This window comes from Rousettus aegyptiacus, unplaced genomic scaffold (assembly GCF_014176215.1).
Source record: "Rousettus aegyptiacus isolate mRouAeg1 unplaced genomic scaffold, mRouAeg1.p scaffold_m13_p_11, whole genome shotgun sequence".
In the NCBI taxonomy this organism is placed as follows: Eukaryota; Metazoa; Chordata; class Mammalia; order Chiroptera; family Pteropodidae; genus Rousettus; species Rousettus aegyptiacus.
In genome coordinates this window covers 77,899,335-77,926,332 of record NW_023416286.1, presented here as the reverse complement: position 1 = coordinate 77,926,332, position 26,998 = coordinate 77,899,335, and the positions used below count along the sequence as shown (strand labels likewise).

At 32.4% G+C, this 26,998-nt stretch overlaps 1 protein-coding gene and 2 pseudogenes across 2 annotated transcripts in view; all 3 read right to left on the bottom strand.

Annotated features, from left to right (window-relative positions):
• The window catches only part of KLHL1 (kelch like family member 1), a 266,430-nt gene that overhangs the window by 90,985 nt on the left and 148,447 nt on the right, over positions 1-26,998 (bottom strand). For both annotated transcript variants that reach the window (XM_016122531.2, XM_016122532.2), the window contains exon 5: positions 15,825-16,037. In XM_016122531.2, coding sequence (XP_015978017.1) covers positions 15,825-16,037 — 213 coding nt within the window. The remainder of the gene's footprint in view (positions 1-15,824; positions 16,038-26,998) is intronic.
• LOC118609763 lies at positions 7,563-7,681 on the bottom strand (annotated as a pseudogene).
• On the bottom strand, positions 26,766-26,884 carry LOC118609593 (annotated as a pseudogene).

Here is a 26,998-nt window from a genome sequence, read left to right as displayed (position 1 = left end):
CTATTATTTATATTTAGACTTGTTTCAATGAAAGGACAGAGTCATGAAGCACTGAAATATTATTTTGAGTCAATGTTATTCTGGAGAAAAATTACTTTCCTGAAACAATAGCTATTATTTATGGCTTTTTTCTGTTCTACTAAGGGCTTTTATACACACGAAGAAAAACACAACCTTGTTAACTCTGTGAAAACTGTCATGGTCACAGCAAGGAGAAAATGGCTTCACTTAAGAATTATAGAGCCTGATGTTCTGTGTCAATAAAGTACACATCTGTCAAAATATACTAAACCAGAATGTTAGACTAATAAGGGAAAAAACATTAAAAATATCTGTTCTCTTCATATATACATATATACACATATATTTGTGTATGCATTGGTTTATGTGTATTTTACATAAAATATACACACATATATGTGCATATGTATGCATGTGAAAGAAAAGTCAAAACTTTGAAATTCCTTCAAAATATACCAAAATTATGTCATTTTTTAAAAGACAAAATTTTAATTGCTTTCAGCATTCATCACTGTGAATTAAAGTCATGCTTTCATTTATGTTTTGTACTTTTTCCCAAGACATTATTATAACTCTACATAAAACCTACGTCAATTTCTCAAATGTACTTACTGGTTTGAGAAAAATGCCATACGCAGAAAATAAAAAACAACTAATATAATTCCAAATGATCTGTTTAAACCTTAGCTATAAAATCATTGATAAGTAAGTGTTTTCAAAAATCCTTTACAATGAAAAAAACTGTCAGTTATTAGATGCCCGATGTATGCCAGATAGTGGAGATAAGATCTTAAGGAACTTACAGTGTATTAGGCTAAGTAGACACATGCCTCTAAATAATCTAAAGAAAATGTTACCAGTATTAGTAATGGACTGTAAACAGGGTGCTCTGGGGACATTGAGGAGGAGCATCCATCTCTACAAATGAGTAGAAGTGGGTAAGGAAGTACCTCTCAGGAAAGTTAATCCTGAGTTGAGTTTTTAATCGAGTGTGTGCATATATGAGTGTGAGGTTCATGAATGAAGTAGAAGTAGGAAGGTTTGCTATGTACTGGAGCAGAAAAAAAACAAAAAACTGTGTTACATTCTACAAGTAGATTAATAATTATGTGAAAGAAGGTCATAATGAAGAACAATGTATGTAATGTTAAGAATATGATATGGTATATATGTATATACTGTGTGCTCATTTCAAAGCCATGAACATTATAATTAAATTTATGTTTTAAAAAAGTCACTCTGGAGGCCTTATGAAGAATGGTTACAAGTAAAGAAATGTGTCACTGGAGTTAGGAAATTATCATGAAGTCCACTGCAAAAAAATAAGCCCTAAACTAAAGGCAATGGATGAAGTAAGCAATAGCTGTTGAGGACTTTATTTAAAGAGAAAATACATCCGCTCTCTTTCTGGACATGGAATCATGACAAAATGGTATTCTACTTTCCTAAAAAACTGACCCATCAGATGAAACAGACATTTATCATTTAAATAGATCTTTATATTTCAGGGATGGGCTATTTATCTGCCCAATTTTATACATAAATTAACATATTCAGAATAATAAACAGCATGAATGTATTTCAGTGTGAGGGAAAATCTAACAATCAAGATAAAATCCACCTTTTATGTTTATAATAGGTGAATATTATGAGTGTCTACTCACTGAAATCAGATATCAGGTGTTCATTATGATTAAATATTCATTACTCCCTAAATTCTTACCATATATTTGTCATTCCTTACTCTTAGCCTCCTTTTGAAAAAATTATAGCACTTATGCTGAACTGTAGCAAATTGAGAAGTTGTTTAATGGTTTGGAAAACCCCCACAGCAGACTGAATTGAGAATAACACACTTATTATTATTTATGACTCTATTTCCAAGTCTTTATAGGTCAGCTTATTGAATTCACAGAAATGCTGCTTTTCTAGTTCAGCAAAGCCAATTTTGCAGGCTGCTTTGTGGTAGACATTCTCATAGAAGTGGAAGAAAGCCAATTTCTTTGAATATAAACATAGCTAGAACACTGTTAATTTAGGATAATTTACTCTTTATGAAAAGTCCATTGTTTATTAGCCTTTACCATTAAGAACTCCAAAACAACAACAACAACAAAAACAAACAAAAAACCTTACCTAGTGTGTTCTGTTGATCATGAGACTTTAACAGTCATTACTTGAAAAGTATTCTTCAAAAAAGTCAAAAATTCCACGAATTAGAATTAAGTGAGTTTCTTTATTAGGCTATTTGAGAGACTTTATTAAGATGATCTGCACTATGAAATTTCAAAAGGGGGATATGTCAAAATGGGTTTATAAATCTTTTTTAACATGAAACATTTTTGTGATGAATACCTTCAAAAAATATCTCTCCAGGGACAAAGTGTTGAGAAATGCTAATCTAGAGCAAATCATTGAAAATATTTCAGAGACCAATCATAGAGGTAGTAAGAAGTTTTAATAATACCAACCACAGAATGTTTTTGTAATTTATAATTTCAGCATCAACATTTGTCACTTTATCCTGTGGGAAATATGGAATATATTAGCTTTAAAGATCACATGTTTAATCTTTATACATATATTTAATGTATATTTAATTAGGACAAGTATTGAATAAACATAACTCTAGGCTCCCTGAATTACTAAAAGAAAAAAGAAAGAAGTAAACCAAGGAATTTTTACTTTTACAGAAATACCACAAAAAGAATATATAACCTTAGAAATATCATAGTATTAAAACCCAGCTGGGAGTTAAAAAAACAATTAAACAGCTCTTTAAAATAGTCTATCAAACAATTTTTATGTGAAGTAATAATTTAAATATTTTGAGTAAATAACATCTATCTTTTGATAGGGAGCAGAGTTTACCATCCCAAAATATGTGTCTTCAGGATATTGATTATTTTAAGCTGGTTGTTTTTAAGAAAAGATTCAGAATGAACCTTGACCTTTCGCATAACTGCCTAAAAGGAATTTAGATGAAGGACCTGCTCAAAGAAGGGGAATACCATCACAGATAACTATAGTTTAAGATGAACTAAGTATGATAGACAAGGAGGAACCTAGCCCATTTTTTCAGTTTTCTGTGTCCCAGTGTTAAAGATGGCCCAGCAAACATTTACTTACCATTTACTTTTCTATCTCCATGTGAATTGCCTTCCTACTCTCTGAAGTCCCAAACCACAACCCATCCCTTCCCTTCTTCTTAGCTAAAGATATAAGCCTTAAATACCCTATCTGTCTCAGATCTTATATTCTTATAGAACCCCGATGTGCACATATGTATTAGATTTTCTCCCATTAATCTGTCTCATGTTAATTTGATTATTAGTTCAGTCAGAAGAACTTAGAAAGGTAGGATAAAATATATTTTCCCCCTACAATTTAAATATAGATTTAATGGCTATGAATGGTATATGATACTTTTAAAATAAATAATAAAATATTACCTTTTTAATTTATCCTTTTTTCTATTTTTTTTATCTTCTGCTTGTCACTGATGAACTCTCCCCCACTCACAATCCCGATTTGTTTAAGTTAGTTATGGTAGCCTCTTGTCACATCATGAAAATGAGAAAAATATACATCGCCTGTCCTTTAAACTACATTGGAAAAGAGTTCAGTGATAGAATATCATTTATATAATATTTATATTTTTCAAAGCTATTTTCAATCAATTGCCTTGATATTTATTTGTGATGTTTTTCAGAAGAAAAATAAATATTGTGCTTTAAAATTAATAATTAAATCAATTTTTAACAAATCTTCTATACCAAAGGAAAATAGATTTTCTTTAGTGAAAAAAAGTCCTTAAAAGTATACTTGAAATATTTTAAAAGATCACATAGCACTTTTAGATTGTAGTTCTATAATTGATTTATAGTTAAAGAAATAAAGAGCATGTGTAACAATAAGAAAACTGATATGGTTTTGACAATTAAATTTTAAATGAATTTTGAAAAACCTAGTGGCCTACAGACTAATTTTTCTGTTGCGTTTTGCAGTTTTAAATATTCTATATTTGCTCTTGTAAATTCAAGTTGTTTCGTGTTTTCTTAGCTCTATTCCACAGAAAGTATTCTTGTCAAAATCATTGTTGACCTTCATGTTGTTAAATTCAAAAGCCAATTTAATTTCTCAGCATCATTTGATACAGTCGCTCCTCTGTGATGGTTTATTCCTTGAAATTCCAGGACATCAAGCTCTCTTGGTTCCATTTTATTTGAATAGTTTTTCATTTCAGTCACTAGGTTCTTTCTTCTTTTTATCTCGAACTTTACAATGTATCAATGCTCCACGATTTCGTTCTTAGTCCTTTTCCCTTGCTCATCTATGCTCACTTCTTTGGTGATATCATTTCATATCACAATTTTCAATTGCATCTATATGCAGCAGGTTTCTAAATTACATCTCCTGGCCATCCCACCGCAACTCCTGAATGATACCTGTGCAATATCTCCACTTAGGCACCTCATAGAAATCTGAGTCAGTGCTCAATAACATCCTTCCTCAACAGGGCTTAAGCCAAAAAATGTGGAATCTCCTTGATTCCTCTCTTTTTCTCATTCCCTCATCTAACCAGCTCTACTTTAAAATATACCTAGGATGCAAACTTTATTCCTATCTTCATTGCTATTACCTCATTACCTTCATCTTACCTCTTAAAAAACCTCTCACCTACTAATGGATTTCCATTTTCTACTCTTGTTTCTTTCCGGTATATTCTCAACATAGTGACTAAAGAGTAATTTAATTGTGTACATTAGATCGGATGCTCCTTGGCTCAAAACTCTGCAGTGGCTCCCATTACTCACCAAAGAAATGCCAAAGTTCTTACAATGGTTTTCTAGACATCTCTATTTTTTATTTCTTTTTTCTTTTCTTTTCTTTTTTTTTAGGTGAGGCAACCCTTGGTTGATCTCACAGATTGAATAAAAAAATGAAATTCTCTTTAATATTTAATAAAAAAAATAATTGTTCTTGCACTGCGTGGCCTCTTGGTAAATGCTAGTATATTATTTAATAAGTACAAAAATGCTTATAAGCTATTTTAATATTTAAATTCAGTTTTCTTCATGGAATGGATTTTGTTTTCTGATTTAATAAGCTAGCAATAGAAATGAAACAATTTTTTATAGCCAATTTATTTTTAAATATACCACTGACAGGTATTAGAGCATTTTTGATAAATTTGTGTTTTATCAATATAGCTAATAGAACAAAGAGATGAGAAATTATATCCTATTCAAGTTTGCCTTCCCATTTTCCATTCAATGAAAGATTTTTAGTGAAGTCTGAATCACTGTGCTCTGAACCCTCATTATGACATTGCTCCTAGTACTCACCATTACTTTCACAGTAACACATGACTATAGAGCTTTCTCTTACATTCTAGAGAAATCGTATCAACGGATAGTTAAAATGAATGAAGCTTAAAGTTCTAAGACCTAATATAAACTTTTCATTAGTTCATTCAGCAAATACTTATTGAGAATCGACTATTAAGAGCCAGGAACTTTGTGAATAAGACCTTTAAATCTGGTTTTCTGAAAAATATAGTTATGAAGAAAGTATTAAAAATAAACTACAACCAAGCAAGAAAATAGTAGATGAAAGGGCTAAAAACGGGACGAATTGAAGGTGAGCTCTGTTTAACAAAAAAGATTTGGTCATGATAAAGGCAAACACCTTCTCGATAGTGGGGGACCAGAAAAGGGGAGTCACTGGTGGGGCAGTTCTATACAGCAGTTAGGAGTGTGTCATCGCTGACACTGTCTAGAATAGGCAAGATATAAAAGCAGACTCATTTTTAGTTGGTTTTATTATTGCCTTTAGTTATCTTTAGACTATGCCTTCCCTTTCATTGCTTGTCCCTGAGAAAGTATTTCTATCACTACCACCCTCTCTTCTTGACATATCACTGTTTCTGGTCTCCAGAATAAGCTGGTATAAATATACTATAAAAGATATAATCCTGACTTGCTCAAAAAACAGAAAGAATATCAGTGCGCCTGTAGGATACTGAGACCTGACAGGAAATGAAGTCAGAGGAGCAGTCATGAGGCCATTGATGTAGGGTCTTGTAAGACAAGGGATATTAGGATTTTTTCCTGAGCACATTCATTTTAAGTTTGAGATGAATTTATTCATACTGCAAAATTTCTGTGTAGTTAGTAAAAGCAATTACTGCAGTTAAGCATAATAGTTAGAATAACGGGTAGGAAGTTATTTCAGTATTACAGGAGAAAGATGGTGGCAGCTTGTTTTAGGATATGGCTATTCAGAAGTTTAAAGAAAAAGAACAGATTCAGGATATGGTTTAGAGTATAGTCAAAAGGACTTCCTATGGCAAGGAACATTAAATGCAATGCAAACAATTCTAGGATTTAGGCCTGAGCGACCAGATGGTTGGTAGTGATATTTACTGAAATGGGTAGAAAAAATCTTGGGACTTTGAAATCTTTCATTTTGGACATGTGAAGTTTAAAATAGCTATCGCATAGCTGATTGGAGCTGTCAAGTACCTAACTGGGTATTTGAATCTATCTTTCTGGAAAAGGTTCAGGCTAGAGATACAAATTTAGAATTTACAATTGACTCCCATATAGTATTTTGAAGTACGGAAGGAAATACTATTCTCTATGCCAAAAAATACAGTGTGTCCTGGGACACTGTAACATTAGAGAAGAGAAAGAATTAGCAATGACATTTGAGCGAGAGTGGCCAGATCAACTGTGTCAGGTGCTGCTGAGAAGCCAAATAAAAAAAAAAAAAAAAAAAGTGATATGGGGAGGGGGAAATGACAGCATGGAGGGTTCGGGTGATCTTTATTAGTCCAAATGACTGATGTTAGTGGCTTCAAGAGAGAATGATGATTATAAATAAGCAGACTTAATAACTATAAACTATAATTATATATCTCACCAGAAAAGGGAAGTTTGTAGAAGGGAATATGAGTTTTGTTTTAATATGTCTAAAACAACACATCTTTGTAAATTAATTGGAATGATCCAATATAAAGTAAAATTGATCTTATAAAATATGGAAGGGGTCATTGCGATAGAGAAATTTCAGTATCAAGAAAGATGTAATATGAACCACAAGCTATGGCATCAGCCCTTAATAAAAGGTGACACTTACTATATTGCAGCAAAAATAAACTCTTTTAGAACAGGTTCCAATCTCTATTCTCTTTACTTGATCAAAGAAAATAACATATATGTATGCATTTATACATGTGAAAATATTTTTCTTACATTAATACCCCGATGACTTAAAAGTTATTGAAATAAAAAGCTCTTGTATTTTTTAATGTTATAATTTAAACTGTGAACATCATAGTGGGTGAAATGATCATGAATCTAAATAGTATTTAAGATAAATCTATTTTAGAAGCATATGTTATCAATGCATTTATGTTTTAAACACTGTTTTAAGGTGTTTTTTTTTTTTTCTTTCTGTTTTTTTAGGCAAGTCAACCCTTGGTTGACCTCACAGATTGCAAGGACCTTGTCATCTTACAGTCCCTTATTTTTTTATGCCTACAGGGCCTGGTCTTCCTAGGTGGTCTCCCATTGGAGTACTAACCAGGCCCGACCCTGCTTAGCTTCTGAGATCAGACAAGGTCAGGCTTGTTCAGGGTGGCATGACCATCTACTGGTTTCTTTTAGAGATCATTAATATTATTCCACAATTTTTAAAAACTCTTATAGTCTAGTTTCTTAGAGAAGACTACCTTTTTGATGATGGCCTGCTATAAACATTATTTAATCAGGCAGCAAAAAATCAGAGGGAAAAGACAGAACAAAACCAAAATGAAAAAGTAACAAGGACTGATAATTGGTTGTGTTAATGTGTGTGGTTAATTCTTTTCCCCTTACTCATTTATAAGAGTCAAGAGTTTTTCTTTTGTAAAGATAAGATGCGATACATTAAACAGTAAACGTTTTATGCTGACAAACTTAGAGAACTGTTGGGTTTATCAGGGAGTAGTTTACATATGCTTGCTTTGGGGAAGTAAAATCAAACAAAACATAAATTACTTCAGAGTATAATCTGCTCATATCTTACACTGCAGTTTAAGAATTCTCTTTTTATATTGATTTGTTCTTTGTCACTTTCCTTGTTTTCCATTAGGTTTTTTAGTGCGGCTATAATTTTATAGATGATAGAGTCTTTATATCACTGGTATCAGATCAATTGTCACATTTTCAATGGAGTAAAAGGTTAAAGAGCACTCCCTTCTCATTTTGCTATGACTACCATAAAGAAGCATTTGGTATCAACTTATTGCAGCTCTTCATAAAAATAATTAATTCTTGTAGAGGTAGCATCTGTTTCCTTCAGTTAAATTTTTGAATTTCCTTGCTATTTTGTTTACTTTTGTTGTTAGATTGAACCATATTCTTCTCAACCTAGGCAATATTTTGTTATCCATTGCAAACTATTTTTCATTTTAATTTTTGTTACAGAAAATATAAGTATGTTTATACACATAAACACATACACTACTATATATATTTCTCTTGAGTTGGTATATATAGAAAGTTGTGATAAATCTTTCTCATCTCAAAAGAAATAAAAAATATTAGTTCTAAGATATGAAGCAAAATTTATCTGTACATCCCTAACTTTTTAAGTAATCTCTGACTGATAAAACTGAATTTTCTTGAAGACCTTTGGCTTGGTTATATATAATACTGTATACTCTTGATTTTTAGAACAGCATTTTTCTTTTAAGCCAATCATTAGAAAAGCAAACACCAAAAATCTGATACTTATGTGTACTTGTTAAATGCATAACAAATACATAAATGCTGGTTACAAAGATACAGCTTATGAAACCAATTAAAACCAGTGGAAACAATAGTACAAAATGGTAAAGCATGTTCTTTAGTGTATAGCAACATGTTCTTTTGTTGCATCTTTGAAAGAGGAAATATAGAAAAAGGGGTAAACCAAATTAAGTAGCCTCCTTGTAATATGTGTATTTACAGGCATACCTTGTTTCATTGAACTTTGCTTTACTGTATTTCACAGATTTTTTTTTTTTTTTTCACAGACTGAAGGTTCATGGCAATCCTGTGTTGAGCAAGTCTACGGGAGCCAGTTTTATAACAGCATTTGCTTACTTCACGTCTCTGTGTCACATTTTGGTATTTCTCATAGCATTTCTAACATTTTCATAATTATGACATTTGTTATGGTTCTCTGTGATCAGTGATCTTTGATGTTACTCTTATGACGGTGTCAGGGAGCCACCAAGAGCACACATAGATGTTGAGCCTAATCACCAAACGTGCGTTCTGACTGCTCCACCGACTGGCCTTTCTCCTGTCTCTCCAGCTCTCCTCAGGCCTCCCTGTTCCCTAAGACACAGCAGCACTGAAAATAGCCCAATTAATAATCCTGCAATGGCCTCTAAGTGTTCAAAAGTGAAAGGAAGAGGTGCACATCTCCCACTTTAAAGCTACGAATGATTAAGCTTATTCAGGAAGGCGTGTCGAAAGATGATGTGGGCTGAAAACTAGGCCTCTTGCACCAGTTAGCCAAGCTGTGAATGCAAAGGAAGAGTTCTCAAAGAAAATTAAAAATGCTACTCCAGTGAATATATGAATAATAAGAAAGTGAAACAACTTTATTGATGTAAAGAAAGTTTCAGTGATCTGGGTAGATCAAATCAGCTACAACATTCCCTTAAGCCAAAGCTTAATCCAGAGCAGGTTCGAACTCGTTCTAATTCTGTGAAGGCTGAGAGAGGTGAAGAAGCTGCAGAAGGAAAAATCTGAAGCTAGCAGAGTTTGGTTCATGAGTTTTAAGGAAAGAAGCCGTCTCCATAACTTAAAAGTGTAAGGCGAACAGCAAGTGCTGATTTTGAAGCTATAGCAAGTTATCCAGAAGCTCTAGCTAAGATAACCAATGAAAGTGGCTACACTAAACAACAGATTTTCAATGTAGGCAAGACAGCTTTATATTAGAAGATGTCATCTAGGTCTTTCATAGCTAGAAAGGAGGCTATAGATATCTAGCTTCAAAGTTTTAAAGGGACAGGCTGCCTCTCTTGTTAGAGGCTAATGCAGCTGCTGACTTTCAATTGAAGTCAGTGCTCATTTGGCTCTCTGAAAATTCTAGGGTCCTGAGAATTATCCTAAGCTACTCTGCCTGTGCTCCATAAATGGAACTACAAAGCCTGGATGACAGCACATCTGTTTACAACATGGTTTAAAAATATTTTAAGCCCATTGTTGAGATCTACTGCTCAGAAAGAAAGATAGATGACTTTTAAAATGTTACTGCTCATTGACAGTACAGCTGGTCACCCGAAGGCTCTGGTGGAGATGTACAACAAGATCAATGTCATTTTCATTCTTGCTAACACAATATCCATTCTGCAGCCCATGGATTAGGAATAATTTTGACTTTCAAGTCTTATTTAACTAACACATTTTGTAAGACTGTATATGCCATGGATAGTGATTCCTCTGATTGAGTTGGGCAAAGTAAATTGAGAACCTCCTGGAAAGGATTCAGCATTCTAGATACCATTAAGAACATTTTTGATTCCTGGGAAGAGGTCAAAAAATCAACATTAACAGGAATTTGGAATTTGCTCATTTCAACTCTCATGGATGACTTTGAGGGGTTCAAGACTTCAGTGGAAAGAATAATTGCAGATATGATGGACATGTCAAGAGAAATAAAATTAAAAGTAGAGCCTGAAGATGTGACCAAATTTCTGTAATCTCACGATAAAACTTTTATGAATGAGGAATAGCATCTTATGCATTAACATTAAAGTAGTTTCTTGAGATGGCATCAACTTCTAGTGAAGATGCTTTGAAGATTGTTGAAATGACAAAAAAAAAAAAGAATTTACAATATTGCATAAACTTGATAAAGCAACAGAATAGTTGCAGAGGACCGACTTTAATTTTAAAAATTCTGCTCTGGGTAAATGCTGTCAAACAGCATCTCACGTTCCCAGGAAATCATTCATGAAAGGAAGAGTCAATTGATGCAGCAAACTTCACTGTTCTTATTTTTTTAGAATTGTCACAGCTATTCCAGTCTTTAGTAACCACCATGCTGATCAGTCAGCAGCCATCAACATGGAGGCAGGACCCTCCACCATCAAAAAAACTGACTTGCTGAAGGCTCAGATGATGGTTAGCATTTTTTAGAAAGATTGTATTTTTAAATTAAGGTCTTTTATACATAACACTGTTGTACACTTAATAGAATACAGTACAGTGTAAATATAACTTTTATATTCACCAGGAAACAAAAAATTTAGTGTGACTCACTTTATTGCAGCAGTCTGAAACCAAATTTACAGAATCTTTGACATTTGCCTGTGTGTGTGTGTGTGTGTGTATAACCACTCACTCTCTAAAATGAAATTTTTATATATTTTACAATTCTGCTGAAATTTTTAAACATCCGAGAATTCAAGAAAAACATGGAAACTATTATGCAAAATTCTATTCCTGACTTATTTAAAAGGATAATAGAAGTCATTCATCATTTCATAGACTATATCTCAATTATGTATTTCTTTTATTTTTGCCTTTTTATCTGGCCCTTTTTATAGCCAAGTCAAATGAATTTATTTCAATATTAGTGATTAATTTTTAATAGAGAATAAAATAGACATTATTGCTTCCAAGTCTTTTCATGTCTTTTCTATTCTTTTCTAAAGCTCATTTTGTCTACCATCATTGTCAGCTAAAATCCATATTCTGTACCAAAATTTACATCTTAATTATATTTTTCATACCATATTACCATAATTTATACTTTATAATAACATATTAATTTATAAATAATAAGAAATATCAGAATAGATTTTTCTTCTGTGAACTTAAAAAATAGATCACAGATACACATAATGGGCCCAGTAATAAAATACATGAGAATGCAGATTGTAAGAAATGATTGAACTGAAATCTACCAAGTCAAGTCAGTCAATTACTTTATGATTATGAGAAAAGACTGTTACTATAATCTAAATTTATACCATGTCTCTAGTCAATCTTCTAACAAGTTTTTGTTGTTTTAAGGTCTCACTCATTGTCTTTATTTTTACTTTCTTTTTTAATGGAGAAAATTTTCTGTGCATTTGCTAAACAGAAACATAGAAACTCATAGCTGTGAAATTATTAAATAACTATAAAATTACTTACAGTTTATTTAGCTTATCTTTACCTTGGAAACATCTCTCTCTCTCCGCATATATATATATATATTTTTTTATGTATGTATATATATATATATTTTTTTTCATTCTTTGGTCTTAAACATTTCTAAATCTTCTATGTCTTTTCTACTCTTGCCTTGGTCAGTTCTTTGTTATGTTTTCTTAGCAGTGTTATAGGCTATTTACAGCTGGTCTTCTAAATATTGTTTTGTCACTTACCTAAAACCTATCTTTACATCTATAGAAATTATCTTACAAAAGCAAAGGAAAATTTTTCTCTCAAGTCTCCAATAACAATTAGTCCAGTTATTATTTCCTTTTGAAAATGAACCCTTACCTCACTAGAAAAATGTTAGTATTTAAAAATACAATATTGTGTTTTCTTACATAATTATGAAATATTATGTAATTATATATAACAATATATAACATAATTACATGTGAAATATAATCACGCATATACAGTATATACCTATGAATCATTTAAAGATTATAAAAGGCCTATACATTAAGTACTGTAAAGATTAAAGATAAAAGCTATATTTGATATTTCCAAGATCAAGAAAAAAGTGTCTCCTGATTAATGGCTTTTCTTAAGTACCTTAAGATGCTTAGCAGCTTTGAAAGTTTGTGTAAAAAACTGGAAAATCTTATTCTATTAAATTCTAGTAAATATTAGATTCTGATTAAACACTGATATAAATATGCAGCCAACCCTGGAAATAAGAAATGCACTCATTTGCCCTCAGTGTGAAACACAAAACAAAACACATTAATATCAGATATAACTAGAGTAAAATTTATGCTTTACTACTTAGTAGAGAGATGGCTATCATGTTGATTCTCAATTAGCTCATTTGTCAAATGGTAATAATAGTTTTTAATACAGAAAGATATTGTAGAAATTAATGAGATAAAAAATATGTTGTATATGTTTTGTAACTAAAGAAGAAAATGAATATTAGTTCCTATCTCCCTGTCTTTTTTCTTTTGCCAGTCTTCTTATGGGAAACTTCAAATTGCTGTATTCAGGACATTTTAACGATCTTTCACTATAGAAAGCAAACATGTAACATACACTCATAGTAGAAGTATCTTTGTGTATGTTCAAATCTGGCCAGCTTAGATTTTCAAAAAAACTGCATTGTCCATTAGCTCTGTGACCTTTGAATAATCACTTAATCTCTTTGAACCTGTTTTTAATTCTGCACAAAATAATTAATAATCTCTACTTTGCAATTGTGTTTTTTTAAGATAAGAAATATTGTATGGAAAATATTTATAATGAAATAGAAATCATTAATATTAGTTATAAAAGTAATCGCCCCTTCTATATGCAAAGACATTCTATGAAAAAAAATGTATTTTACTCTTCCTTCTTACACATCTGTTGTTTGAAAGTACATATAAAGTTCTGTTTGTAATTTCCTTAATTTGAGAGATGAAGAATGTAGAATAGATATATGCTATATTTATGGACATTGGATAGTTAAACACCTTTTATTAATTGGTTACACCAAAACAAAATAATATTTTATTTTCTAGTGTTAATAGTGCTTTACTAAGCAAGATAACGCAGATGAACCAATAAGAATAAAAACTCCTCATGTAATATGTAGCCTCAGGAACAAATAAGCCAATAGCTATGCATGTCTGTTCTGATATAATAGTTTAATGAGGTGAACAGCTAGGAGCATCTCTCATTTTTGATGGCAGAAGAGTGAGAGAAGAGGGTATGACAGAAAGGCATATCATGAAAAGATGGACTTCCAGTCAGTCACATTCTGGGCCTCCTCCGGTATGTGCCCTACTATTTATAACAATTTTTGAGTGCCATTTTAACTCCAAGCTCGCCAGTTGAAATGGGTAGGCAGGGTCAAAGAGACCAATTGCCACAGTATCTATCATTGGTTAATGTCTACGTTCCTATTATTGGCTAACTGTTATCACTGGCCATTTCTATTCTGAGAGAGACTCCTCAGGCTCTCAGAATATTTGACACCAGAACCCAGGGTGGAAGATTCAGAAAAATCCATTGCTTAGCTTCACAAATTTTTTTTTGTCCAGTTACTTAATTGCATGTTTCCTTCCCTTCCTTTTTAAAGAACTTGGTGCTAAAATAGGGTCACATAATTTGTTTAGGCAGGACTCTCAAACATTCTTCCTCTCCGCTCCTATTACTTTATTCATTTCAGCAGCCAAATGAAATACAATTATTACTTTATTCATAAAGCTTCATTTGTTTTCCCAATTTGTGTACAGTGATGTTTTATTTAAACTTTTTAATCTTAATATATAACCACACCTCTCACGTCTCTCCTTGTTATTAATGTCATGCTTGCCTGTCCTTCTTTCCTGATGTCCTAATTCCCTATCCTACATCCTTAGCAAGATATGGATTAGTGAAAATATTTGGTGGTTTGTATCCAAATGAAGGATCAGGTGGATCTTATAGGCCCCCCATATCCACTATACAAAATGCATGCACACACAATTTATCTACCATTTCAGAGGTAAGACCTACTTTCAAGCTTATTTTTGGATAGCCTGAGAAGCCAGAGACTCCGGGTTAATAATGCTGTGCATAGATAATTTTACAACATTATAAGTTAGTTTAAAGAATAAGATTCCAAATCAGGGGAAAATACTCTTCTTACAAGTTGAGTGAATTTTGGTGTTCTTAGCAATTCCACTGCGTTCTACATAACGCATCAATAAAATGAGGCAGTTTGTTCACTTCGTGTCTGGGATATCCTTAGCTCCAATCATCAAAGATTTCATAAACCCAATTGCTTAAATACTGTTACTTCATAACTCTGTGCCATTCAGTAATGTGTCTTATCCACCTATTCGATGTTTGAAATCTCATGCATTGAGCCCTAAAAAAGTACTATAGGAATATAACCAGAGAATGATTATATTACTGCATCTAAGGCCAGATAGATAGAGATCTTAAAAATAGGGAAGCAGAAAATTAATAATCACAATATTTAGAAAAATCTCCTAGGTACTGTATTGAGATTGAGTACTTTACATCTATTATTTCTTTGGTCCTCACAAAACTTTTATGTGATAGTAATAGAACAATTTTATTTTATTCATGAAGAAACTGACTATCAGGGAAGTTAAGTGACATTCTCCTGTCATGCGAACATGAGCCAATAAGTGGTAGAGATGGGATTCAGATGCATGACCCATCACCCTTCACCTTTCTACCATCAGATTTACCTTAAGAGACTTTGATTAAAACGAAAAGCAAAAATGTAAATAAATAATAACAAATTTGTGATGTTCTTTTTTTTTTAAATAAGCAAGTATAATAAAGTAGTAATGCAGAGTTATAAAACTTGGTTTAGAAAATGGTTAGATCCTCAGCCTTCAAGTGTGTGTGCGTGTGTGTGTGTGTGTGTGTGTGTGTGCGCGTGTGTGTCTGTGTTTGCGTATACCATATACATGTATTAATTGGACATTATTATTAAAACAAATGCTTTATAGCGATTATTTTTTAAAAGTTGTTATATATTTTTTTTACCTTTCGATGTTGCTTTAAATATAAGATTTTTCAGTACATCGTAGCTATTAAAATATCATCGCATGTAATTACCTGTGGCGGAAGTAGTGGCAGTCTTATAAAGGCAAGAAGCATACTCAAGTCATTGCATCTCCTCTGCGTGTCATACTTGACCCACATCATTAATGCATGAAAAATGGTTTCTTCATCAGGAACATTTACATCATCACTGGCCAGGAGTTTATGGAGCTCCTCAGCTGGAAGCAGTAAAAACTCCTGATTTCTCATAACTTCCATTATGTTTTCCTGCAGGGAGAAAACATCTTGGCATAAATTTGGCTTCGCTTTTATTTAGCTAGCAAAGCATTTTAGAAAGAAATGGAAAAGTAGTCAATAACCTTTGTTCTCATTATAACATAATCCTTGAGACTTAATCCTTCAGAAACTAGAAGCTGTTAAGATGAAAGCATTGTAATTGTAATTGAAGTGTAAATGTAACCGAGACAGCACAGATCTTGTAATAACTGGAGGATTATAATATTGAGCTTTGTTATGCAGGCAGAATGTACTAAGTGATTAAATGTTCAGGTTTCAAGTGGACTGCTAAGTAAGATTTGGTGAATATGAAAAGTAGCATTTCGAATTTTTTAAAGCTTGACTACATATACAGAATCAGAAAGTAGGAATAAAATTACAGAGAGAAGTAACACTTATAAGGTGCATCATTGTTTATTCAGGAAAGAAAAAAACAGGACAGATAGGCCTCAGAAGTCACAAAGTTACGCGCGTTCCACTCATTGTTTTTTTTTTACTTTCCTCCTCTCATGACAATTTCTCTGGCTTAACTCAGATTCCCAGTAATTTTCTTCCAGATTGCTGCCATAACCTTCTAAATATTCCCCTTGACTCATTCTTAACTTCTCTATTGAATCCTCTATAATAATGCCAAAGTAATAATTCTAGAACATAAATGTGCTCATGGCATTCCTCTAAAGTTTTTACTTGGTTTGGTTTCATTTGGCTTCCCCTGGTCCTTGGTTCAGATGTCCCTGCTCAGCATGCTGGATCTCACGTGATCTGACCTCCTCCTGATTCTCAGACTCCATTTTCTGCCTTATTTGCATTCCAGTCACGAAAATCTTGTGATTTGTCACACTGTTTGATATATCCTTCCTCATTAATTCTGTTGCTTAAAATGGTTTTATCCATTTTGTTTTCCTATTTCAGACATTTTTAAGCCTCAGTTCTAAAGCTACCTGCTACATATGGGCTTCCTGAGCTCTATTCACGCGCATTAGAGTTGCTGCCCCATCGCCTGTGCGCACGCGCAGTGCATGATATTTATATCTCTGAGACAGCAGTTAAAGGGCAGCCTAACCTTTGGTATTACTTAGGGTCTTACCACAAACTTTAAGCAACTGATTCAAGGAACTTGACGTTTAACCTTGTTTGTCTAGATTGTGGAACATAGGTAAACAGTCCATATTTACTGCATAGATATCTTAATGATCTTCGTAGAGAAATATAAAATTTTGGAAATAGTTCAGAGCAGTGCAGTGTTTTTCAAGCACATTAAAAAAAAAAAAACTACTTGTCAGAAACCTTACACTTTAGCAGAGAAGTTTCTGCGGCAGATAACATGGTTAAAGAAGACGTCTACAGAAGATCTGACTGTCTGATCTTCCCTTTCGTTCCACCTCCCCTCACGTCTCCTGAGACAACTCCGAGAAAGATATAACTAAGACTTCTCAGATCATAGTTTTAAAGCCAGTGTTGTGTTAGAAACCTCAATAAGATGTTTGTTTTAGAGAAAAAGCTGAAATCGAGTGGAACTAGGTCTCTTCCATAAAGGGCATGATGACTAAACTAAAACAGAGTAGAAGATTCAGCAAAGCCCATTAATCTGCATGTCAGAGCAGATTCAAACCTATTTTCTGAAAAGAGGCCTGACCCCCTTTATGGGTGTATCTCTGGAATTGAATCCAAAGCTCGAAGTGCCTTCAGCTTTCCCAAGAGAATGTCAACTTTTACTTTCTTTCAGGTCATCTGTCATATTTATTTACATTAAATTGACATCACAGAAAAGTTGATGTCCTGGGACTTGCTCTGTCTTCTGTATTTCCTCTGTGACTAAGACAGTGAGGTGTAAGTTATAGATGCCCAATACCTATTTACTGACTGAACCGATTGAGTGTTCTGAGATTTAGTGCCACCAAACTTCTCTAAAGATTTGCAGTAAGATAAAGATGTTTTTCCAGTTTTTTAAAAACCTATGCTTCTATTAAGCTACACGCATAACTGCATCGTTAGGCCAGCAGTACATAGTGAGGGGTACCATAAAACAGCAGCTCTGTGAAACTCAGTGGTTTCTATCATAAAGATATTATTCAAGACATATTTCATTATATTTTACAGTGTCCTTTTATGGTGCCCTTTGGGAGAAATTTCTTTCAGGTTTTAGTAGCAGGAATAATTGTACTTCTCCTGAGTAAATTGGTTTGCTTTTATCATGGGCATTGTAAATTATGAAATTGATCAGATTTCTCTTTTTATTTGGCCTCTAGAAAACTTAAAGTCAAACTGAAATCTATCCGATATGAAAGCTACACAGCCTTTTATAGCCGATTTCTTTTTCAGACAGCCCAAATAATAGTTTTATTTATTATCACTATAGCAGGCTTTCTGTTTTATTCATTTGATTTAGAGTATATTCTTATAGTTTTGTATCTCTGTAAATCATACTACATCTTTTGGGAAGAAGCAATGTTGTTTATAAAAACTTCTATGAATAAACTGGAAAATTAGGAGCTAGTATCAGATATTAGCGGATCACATACTGGCTGATATAGTATGTTGTTTATTATTTTTTTCTGTGTATATTTTGGAGTTCTGAAGTTCTCTTTGCTCTATTATTATTATTATTTTTAAACTTCTATCAAGTTTCCTTTTAATGATTACCTGCCTAGTCTTTTCCTGTGGTTTTTGCAATCTAGCCTCTGGAAATTGTTTTACTTTTAATATTAAGACAAAATTTCCATACACTCTTGTTTCCTCACACTGCTGCTGCAGCTCACTTAACTCCATGTTATCTGAGAAGACGGAGAGGCCTTGAAATTCTTTGGCCTGTTTACCTTTTGTATAATACCTTTATTTTAAGTTTACTGAATGAATTAATCATTCACCCATTTTACATAGTTTTATTGAACACGTAACATATGGTCCTGGATACTTGCAGTGAGAAAAAAAAAAGAATTGGCATCAAAAAGCTTACGACACATGCGGCACTAGCAACATGCGTGGTGTCTAGGAAGCGGCTGTCATCAACTCTGTAAAAGCGGGTTTTTAAACAGACCTAGAACATCAGGCAGGAGTATAAATTAGAAATTGTGAAATGGAACAATATGACATTCTGACCAGGGAAAACCATATAAACAGAGACATAATAGCAGGTAATATAGTATAAAGTGCCATATTTGCTATGTCAACTTGATTGAGAATAAGCACCAAAAAATTGCGAGAAATAACATCGAAAGGGTAATTTAGACCATATAATAGAATAAATTTATTCTCAAACTTTCACAGTCTCTCCATTAAATGAGAATACAGGTGTACATACATCTTTTACATATAGATTGAAATATTTATTATAAAGAAAGATTTTAGCACCAAACTTAAGTTGCCGCTACATAAGACACAGAAATATTTGTTAAATAAAGACTAAATTCTACTGTCTACTTTGCTACTTCATAATATTTTAAAGTATTTTTTCTAACTATAAAAAACTTTTGTTTTATTCTAAATGAACAGAATTTTTTATCATTTTTGTTTGTTTTCTGAATTTGATATAAACGTATGTTCTAATATTTATTTCCTTTGTCCCTTAATTCTATTATTGTTTTCTTCCTCATTTTATTACTGATAATATATCGATATATAGTAATTCATTTGAAATTCCATTAGAAACGCATTTTTATACATTATTTTTAAATGTTAGCTAATAATGGTAACATCAGTTCAGGCAGAATATAAGTAATTCCCTTCAAGTATTACATTTTAGTTATTGATTTAGTTTAAAATATGAGTGTTTAACTGTACTAAAATATTTTATTAATTTTTAAATAACTTCCACATAAACTTTGTTTACTTCATCGACAATTACTACCAAAGCAATACATTATATGCTCTTATGATTAACTCGGGAGTCTTTCTGCTCTGAAAGCCTATTGAGTGAAAACCTATGTCTCAGCATCTTGCACTTTGTGACTAGTGGTCAGTTAGAGAAGCCTCCCAATCAGTTTTAAGCATTATTGTGGGAAAGCTAATCCTTTTCCAGATCACTACAGAATCTCTGGCTTGATTTCAAATCTACACAGATTATGAAACTTATTTAATTGTCCATTTAAAAGCAATTAGTTAGAAAGATAAATTCTTAAGATGCTCATATTGCGAAATAAATGGAAAACTGAAAGGCGAGCCTGGTCGTTAGCTACGTCCTCTGGTTGAGGCTTATCATATAAGTATGAAAAATGTAAAGTTTTAGTCAAAAGTCATAGAATTATAAAATTATAATTCCTTAAGCATTCTTTGCAAGTGAAGCTCTGAGAGTTTCTCATATGTGCATAATTCCACTATTGTCAGGAGCAAGACTGAGACATGCATCTCTTAACCTCCAAAGCCATGTCCTTTTTGTTACATCATGCACTGGATTGAATGGTGGCTCCCAAAACTCCATATGCACCTCGAACCCCAGAATGTGATTTTATTTGGAATTAGGATCATTGCAGATGTATGTAGTTAAGAAAAAGTCATACTGGATTAGAGTGGATCCGATTCCAGTGACTGGTGAACTTAATAGAAAAAAAACTTGGAAGACACAACAGACATACAGAGAGGGTAACACCATGGAAACAGAGGTGACACAGAGGGAAGATGACCATGTGAAGGCAGAAGGGTAGAGATAAAAGTCATGCTGACACGAGCCAAAAAGTGCCCGATTTCCAGGATCCAGCAGAAGTTGGAAAAGCGAGGTAGAATTCTTCCCTAGAACCTTCAGTGACAGCCTGGCCCTGCTTACATCTTGATTTCAGATTTTTAGCCTCAAGAGTTGTAAGAGAGTAAATTTTTGTTGTTTTGAGGTAGCCAGTTTTTGGTATTTTGTTATGGCAACCCCAGAAAAATAATACATATCATTAAAAAAAAAAAAAAAATATATATATATATATATATATATATATATATATATATATAGTTAAACACTGTTGCATAAACCTAAGAAAACATGGTTACTATTCCCAATATTTTAAATGATAATTTCTAAGCTCTCTATTTTATGAAATGCCTTTAAGAAATATTAGGTTTCCCGCGACCCAACAGTGTCAGGACAGGAAAAAGTGATCTACTCTCAGGATCAACTTCTGTTTAATATTTGTTTTTCTACTGAGTCTAGAATTTAAACTTTCTAAAAATGCAGGATAGGGAGAAGCACTTCTCTCTGTTACCAAGGGCTTCTTGTAACAGCGACCTTCAAGTTGCTACACCAACATATTGCAGTCAAGACTAACCCTTTTAGGTTAAAACCAATTTTCCTGAATTTCTGATTATTTACCTTGCCTAAAATTTTAATCCCCATGTCAAAATTCCTGCCCGAACTCTTAAACCCTACTTTAGAGTTCAAGGGGAACAAAGACTCTTTAAGAGATAGTCACACCTCGTTATTTTACAAATGAATGCTGAGGCTCAGAGGGCTCAAACATAGTCATACTCCTAGCTAGGATACTGTTGAATTGTGCACCTGAAACTTACTAGATTTCATTAACCAAAGTCACCATAATAAAAATAATTTTTTTTTTTTTTTTTTAAAAAGAATACAGTCTCTTGTTCTATTACATTCCCTGGGCTATCTATCTTTTGGCTAATTTCCCCTTCTGGTTCTCCTCTGCCCATCTAGTTTTTATTTACCATCTCACTTTGATTTATGCCACCCCAATTCTTGAGTGCTCACCTCTTTCTTGATGTATCTGAGTTCCATAATGTGCCTTGGAGAGTCTGCATGTGAGGCTGCCCTTCACTTGAGCCTCCTACTGCTAGCTCTGTTATCTACAGCCACATTTCTTTATCTTCTCTTTTATTTTAATTTTATTTTATTTTATTTTATTTTATTTTATTTTATTTTATTTTATTTTATTTTTTTACTAATTATTTAGTTAACAAAATTTCTATGCCTACTATGCTCTTAATACTATATATACAGAAACAAACAAAAAATTCTAGCCCCTAAGAGACTCACTTTCTAATAAGGAGGACAGTAAGATGTAATAAGAAAAATATATACATTTTATGACTAGAGGGAAAAAATGAAGGATTTAATGGATTCTAAGGTGTGAAGATGCAAGTGGAGCAAAGGAAGCAAGGAGGAGTTTGAGTTAGGAGATCTTTTCTCTCTGGAATAACAATTTCCAACGTAGAGAAATGTTTCTCACAAAATCATAGATTTGGAAAGTACTAATGAAATGTTGATATCATCTGGTCCAACACTCATATCATTATCTAGCAAAGTTATAAAATGGGAATTTCTGCAACCTCACATAATCTCAGAATGGAGATGATCTTTGAAGTTACTTAATTTAATGTATACCTCATGTACCCTTTCTGTGCAATGCTCACCTAGTGATTAATTTCTGTGATGAGAAACCTATTACTCTATAAGAAAGCCCATATCATTGCTGAGTAGCTCTATCAGAAACTCATCTATTTTGAAGCAAAATCTGCCTTCTTATAATTTTCTTACATTAATTCCAGGGCAAATTGATCTTTATTCTATTTACCAGCTTTTCAAATAGTCAGGATTAATATGTTTCTTCCCTTTACCATGCCTTTTAAATGCTAAGGAACTATCATTCTTTAATCTCTTTAAAGGGTCTTAATCTTCAAAACCAGAGAAAGATGCTAGAGTAGAAGATACAATCTTTGCTAAATTTTCCCTGAAATACCTGAATTTTTTCCTTATTCCTTTAGAAATAAAAAAATAAATTAAATAAAAATACAAACATTTTCACAGACTCGATGCTTCTGGTTTACATACAAATTTTTATCTTTCCCAAGGACATTTTCCAAATAAAGGCAGAAAAACAAATATGAAGGAATCACTATATAAAAACTTCATTTCCATTATATATCTTTCTACATATGTATTTATGTGTGTATTTATATATCAAACATAATAGTTATATATGTAGAGAAATATATAATTAATATTATTCAGGTAATAACACAGGAAGTATTCAAAGAATTGTCATTGCATACAATATAATAGTATTTTCCTTGTTTATTTGTCGTCAGTGCTTAGAAAATGACTATGGAATAGAATTTCTTTAACTATTTGAATTATGTATCAGAGCTTCTCTTAATACCAGCAGGATATAGTAAGGGCCACATTTGTTTGGGTATATATAGATATTTTCCTGAGTTTTTGTCAGGTACAGAAATATTACTTAGATGCAAATCTCCCAGATTAAAGTGACTGGCTGGCTACTAGTTTTCTTTATTAATTCTTTACTACCTACTAAGTATGGCTACTTGGTTAGTAGTAACTTCCTTTTTTAAAAAAAAAAAAATTTAGAGTTACAATCTTAAAAAGAAGGATTTTCTAACAATTTCAAAACTTATTACCAGAAATAATTTCTAATGGTCAATTTTCAAGATTATCATATGTAATGAAAAATAATTTTGTTATTTTGAGTCTTAAAAATACATATGAGTCTATGACTTGAAGTGTTTTCTGATAAAGATGTTGCTAAGGAAATGAGTTTTTAGTAAAAATGTTTGGGATAATATCCCAATTCTAATACTTCCTTGTCAGAATTTCCCAGGCAAAGCCATTTAATTATCCTAAGATATTTCACCTTGAAAATGGGTTGTATAACAATACCTAACCTATAAATTTTTTTCTGATTTGCTTTCAAGCACAATCGGGACTAGAAAAAAGTAATTCCTAAACTTTATAATGTTATGCAAAATATATGCATGATATTATATTCGGGGGAGTCTTTAACCCTTGTAATAATTTGGTTTACTTTTGGTCCTGGAGATGAATTGTTCAAAGTTTTAAAATGTGATACATGTTATTTACTAATATAGGAGAAGGAAGCATGTAGAAATCATTTCTGAACTTTACTACCAAGGAAAAAGCCCAGTCAGCTAAACAGTTCTACTTCCATTTTTTGGTTTAACAGAAAAGTAACTCCCTGCCACCCCATTCTCGAACACATTCATTGCTTTGTAAACTGTGTAACACTATACATCCATATATTATTAACCAGAGTAGTAGTATTGATTTTTTATAATTATTAAGTTAGACATATTTACTCTTGGGTAGAGCCTAAACCTACTTCTTTCCTCTACTTCATATAATGCTCTGTATCAGTATTTCCTGTTTCTTTTAGGTGTCTTATAAGAAAGCAGTGAGAAGGGCAAAGTTGACTGGAAAAGTTAGGAGGAAAGTGAAAATCTTTGCACAATTTTTTTGAAAGCCACATATTTATGCCAGCCTATGGAAGAAATGCTATCACTACCAATTAAATTTATGAAACTATAGCATACTTGTACATGCAAAGCTATTTTTTTTTTTCATGTAGCAAAGTGTCCAGGACACTGGATCACATAAACCTTTCCTTAAAGGAGCTACAGTGCTTGATAAAAGCATAAAAATAGTGATCCTCTACAACTTGGCTAGAAAAATAAATGCAAAATTATATTTCTATCTTCTCTACTAAGATATCTTACAGAAATAGACAGTAAGAATACACTTAGATGTATAAAAATGTATTTTTTATCAGGCAGTGCTCTTTCTGTACTTGTAGAAAATGGAAAGAAAATGTATCCTTCATTTTAACAGAAAACATTTTATTTTAGCACAAAGGAAGATTGTTTTGTCAACCTGCATTTATATGGTCTTTTGTTCTTATGCTTGTGAATGATTCATTGAGAAAGCCTTTTATATGCATAATCTAAAATAGCCAGACAGTGGAGTAATACGTAGGTGTAGAAAAAGAAAAAAGAGTCAGTATGGAGGTTGCTTACATAATCATATTGATTATTTTGCAGTACAAAAGAGCGCTAGCATGCTTCAGCAAAGAATACATTATAATTTTGCAATCTTAAGGTTTAAATGGTCTCTACAGAAGCATGTAAAATTTTAATTATAATTTTGCATTCATTTATTGCTTAATGAAAAGATTTAGACCACTTCTCTTACGGGGTGGACTAATTTACTAGATGCTTACAATCAATGTTAAAAAAACTCAGCACAGTATATTCTCTTATTTTAACCTATGTTCAACTTTTTAAATAGCTAACAATTGTAATCATTGTCAAAAATTCAAGTAAAAATCAGAAATAAGCTATAAAATTTTTTCCCAAGAAAACCATAATATGATAATTAATGAGCATATACTTTTTGTAAAAAGAAATAATCTTCTTAATAGTTATATAAATATGTAATAAATTTCCTTTAGTTTGTCGAATAATAATTTCTTTAATTTTCCTCTTACCAAATACAAGAACTATTAGCTATATCAGGACATACATTGTTACATATAATTCATTAAATATGAAAGCTGGCACTAAATATAATTGCATTAAATATTATTATATTTTATAAATAAGATGCAGTAAAAAGAGACAAGGACTATTATGAAAAATAGTTCATACCACACAATGCTATATACAGTACCGTCTCAGAGGGTTTCAATATGGAAATAAATAGCTATTCATTGTTTCTAAAAATACCCTAAATACATATTTTTACATTTGATAAAGCTATTAAGTAAATTATTATTATTATTATTATTTTTACTATTGGCTTTAAAAAACACCTATTTATTATCTCACAATTCTGAAGTTCAGAATTTCTGGCAGAGTGGCTCAGCTGGTTTTCTGCTCCAGGTTTCACGAGGCCAAAATAAAAATATTGACAAGCCTCCTTCATTTTTGGAGTCTTTGAGAGTGAGTCTGTTTTCAAGCTTATCAGATTGTTAGAGCGATTAATTTCTATGTGGTTGTGGGACTGAGGTTCCCATTTCTTAGCTGGCTGTTGGCTTAAGGCTATTCTCAGCTTCCTATATTGCTTAGCTTGTCGCTGTCCTCCATCGTTAAATAAAGCAAGTACAGTCCTACCTCCCCTTCTGCCTCCTGTCTCCTCTTTGTTATCCTGCCACATCTCTCTGATTGGCTCTCCTGGCTTCCTCTTCCGAGTTTAGGTGCTCATGTCATTACACTTGAATATCCTAGGGAATCATTGTGACTTAAACTTGATTAATTAGTCACCTCAGTTCCATCTGTAAAGTCCTTTCACAGCAATACCTAGACTAGTGTTTGATTGAATAACCAGGGAATCTTGGCAGAGAGAGAAATCTTTAGAATTCTGCCTATTACAGTATGCTTGACTTTCAAGTTTATCAATTTTTCATGCTTGATATTTAAAACTTAGTGGGTGAAGCTGATGGATAAAGCATAAACCATACCAAGTTTGTCATTCAACTAAAATTTACCATACATCTAAATATACTAAGCACTCACTGAGGTAAATACACTAACCACCCTAAATATACTAAATACATTAAGCTTGCTATATTTAATATATAAATAAAATTTAGCATATTTTAGCAATATACTAAATACAATAATCATTTACTAAGGTAAAGCATCACCCTACCCTCAAGACACTCAAAGTATTTTCTTTCTTTCTTTCTTTCTTCCTTCCTTCCTTCCTTCCTTCCTTCCTTCCTTCCTTCCTTCCTTCCTTCCTTCCTTCCTTCCTTTCTTTCTTTCCTTCTTTCTTTCTTTCTTTCTTTCTTCTGCCTTTCTTTCTTTCTTTCTTTCTTTCTTTCTTTCTTTCTTTCTTTCTTTCTTTCTTTCTTTCTTTCTTTCTTTCTTTCTCTTTCTTTCTTATTTTTTTTAGACAAGGCCACCCTTGGTTGACCTCACAGAATGCAAGGACCTTGTCAGCTTACAATCCTTTATTTTTTTTATTTTTTACATCTACAGTACCTGGTCTTCCTAGGTGATCTCCCATCCAAGTATTAACCAAGCCTGACCCTCCTTAGCTTCCGAGATCAGACGGGATCGGGCTTGTTCAGGGTGGCATGACCGTAGACTCAAAATATTTTTGACGGTTTTATAAACTGAATAAATTAGAGGACAGATTTGATTATTTATTTAATAGAATACTGATATTAGCTTGTTGAGTTTAAATCTCTCAAAAGTAATAC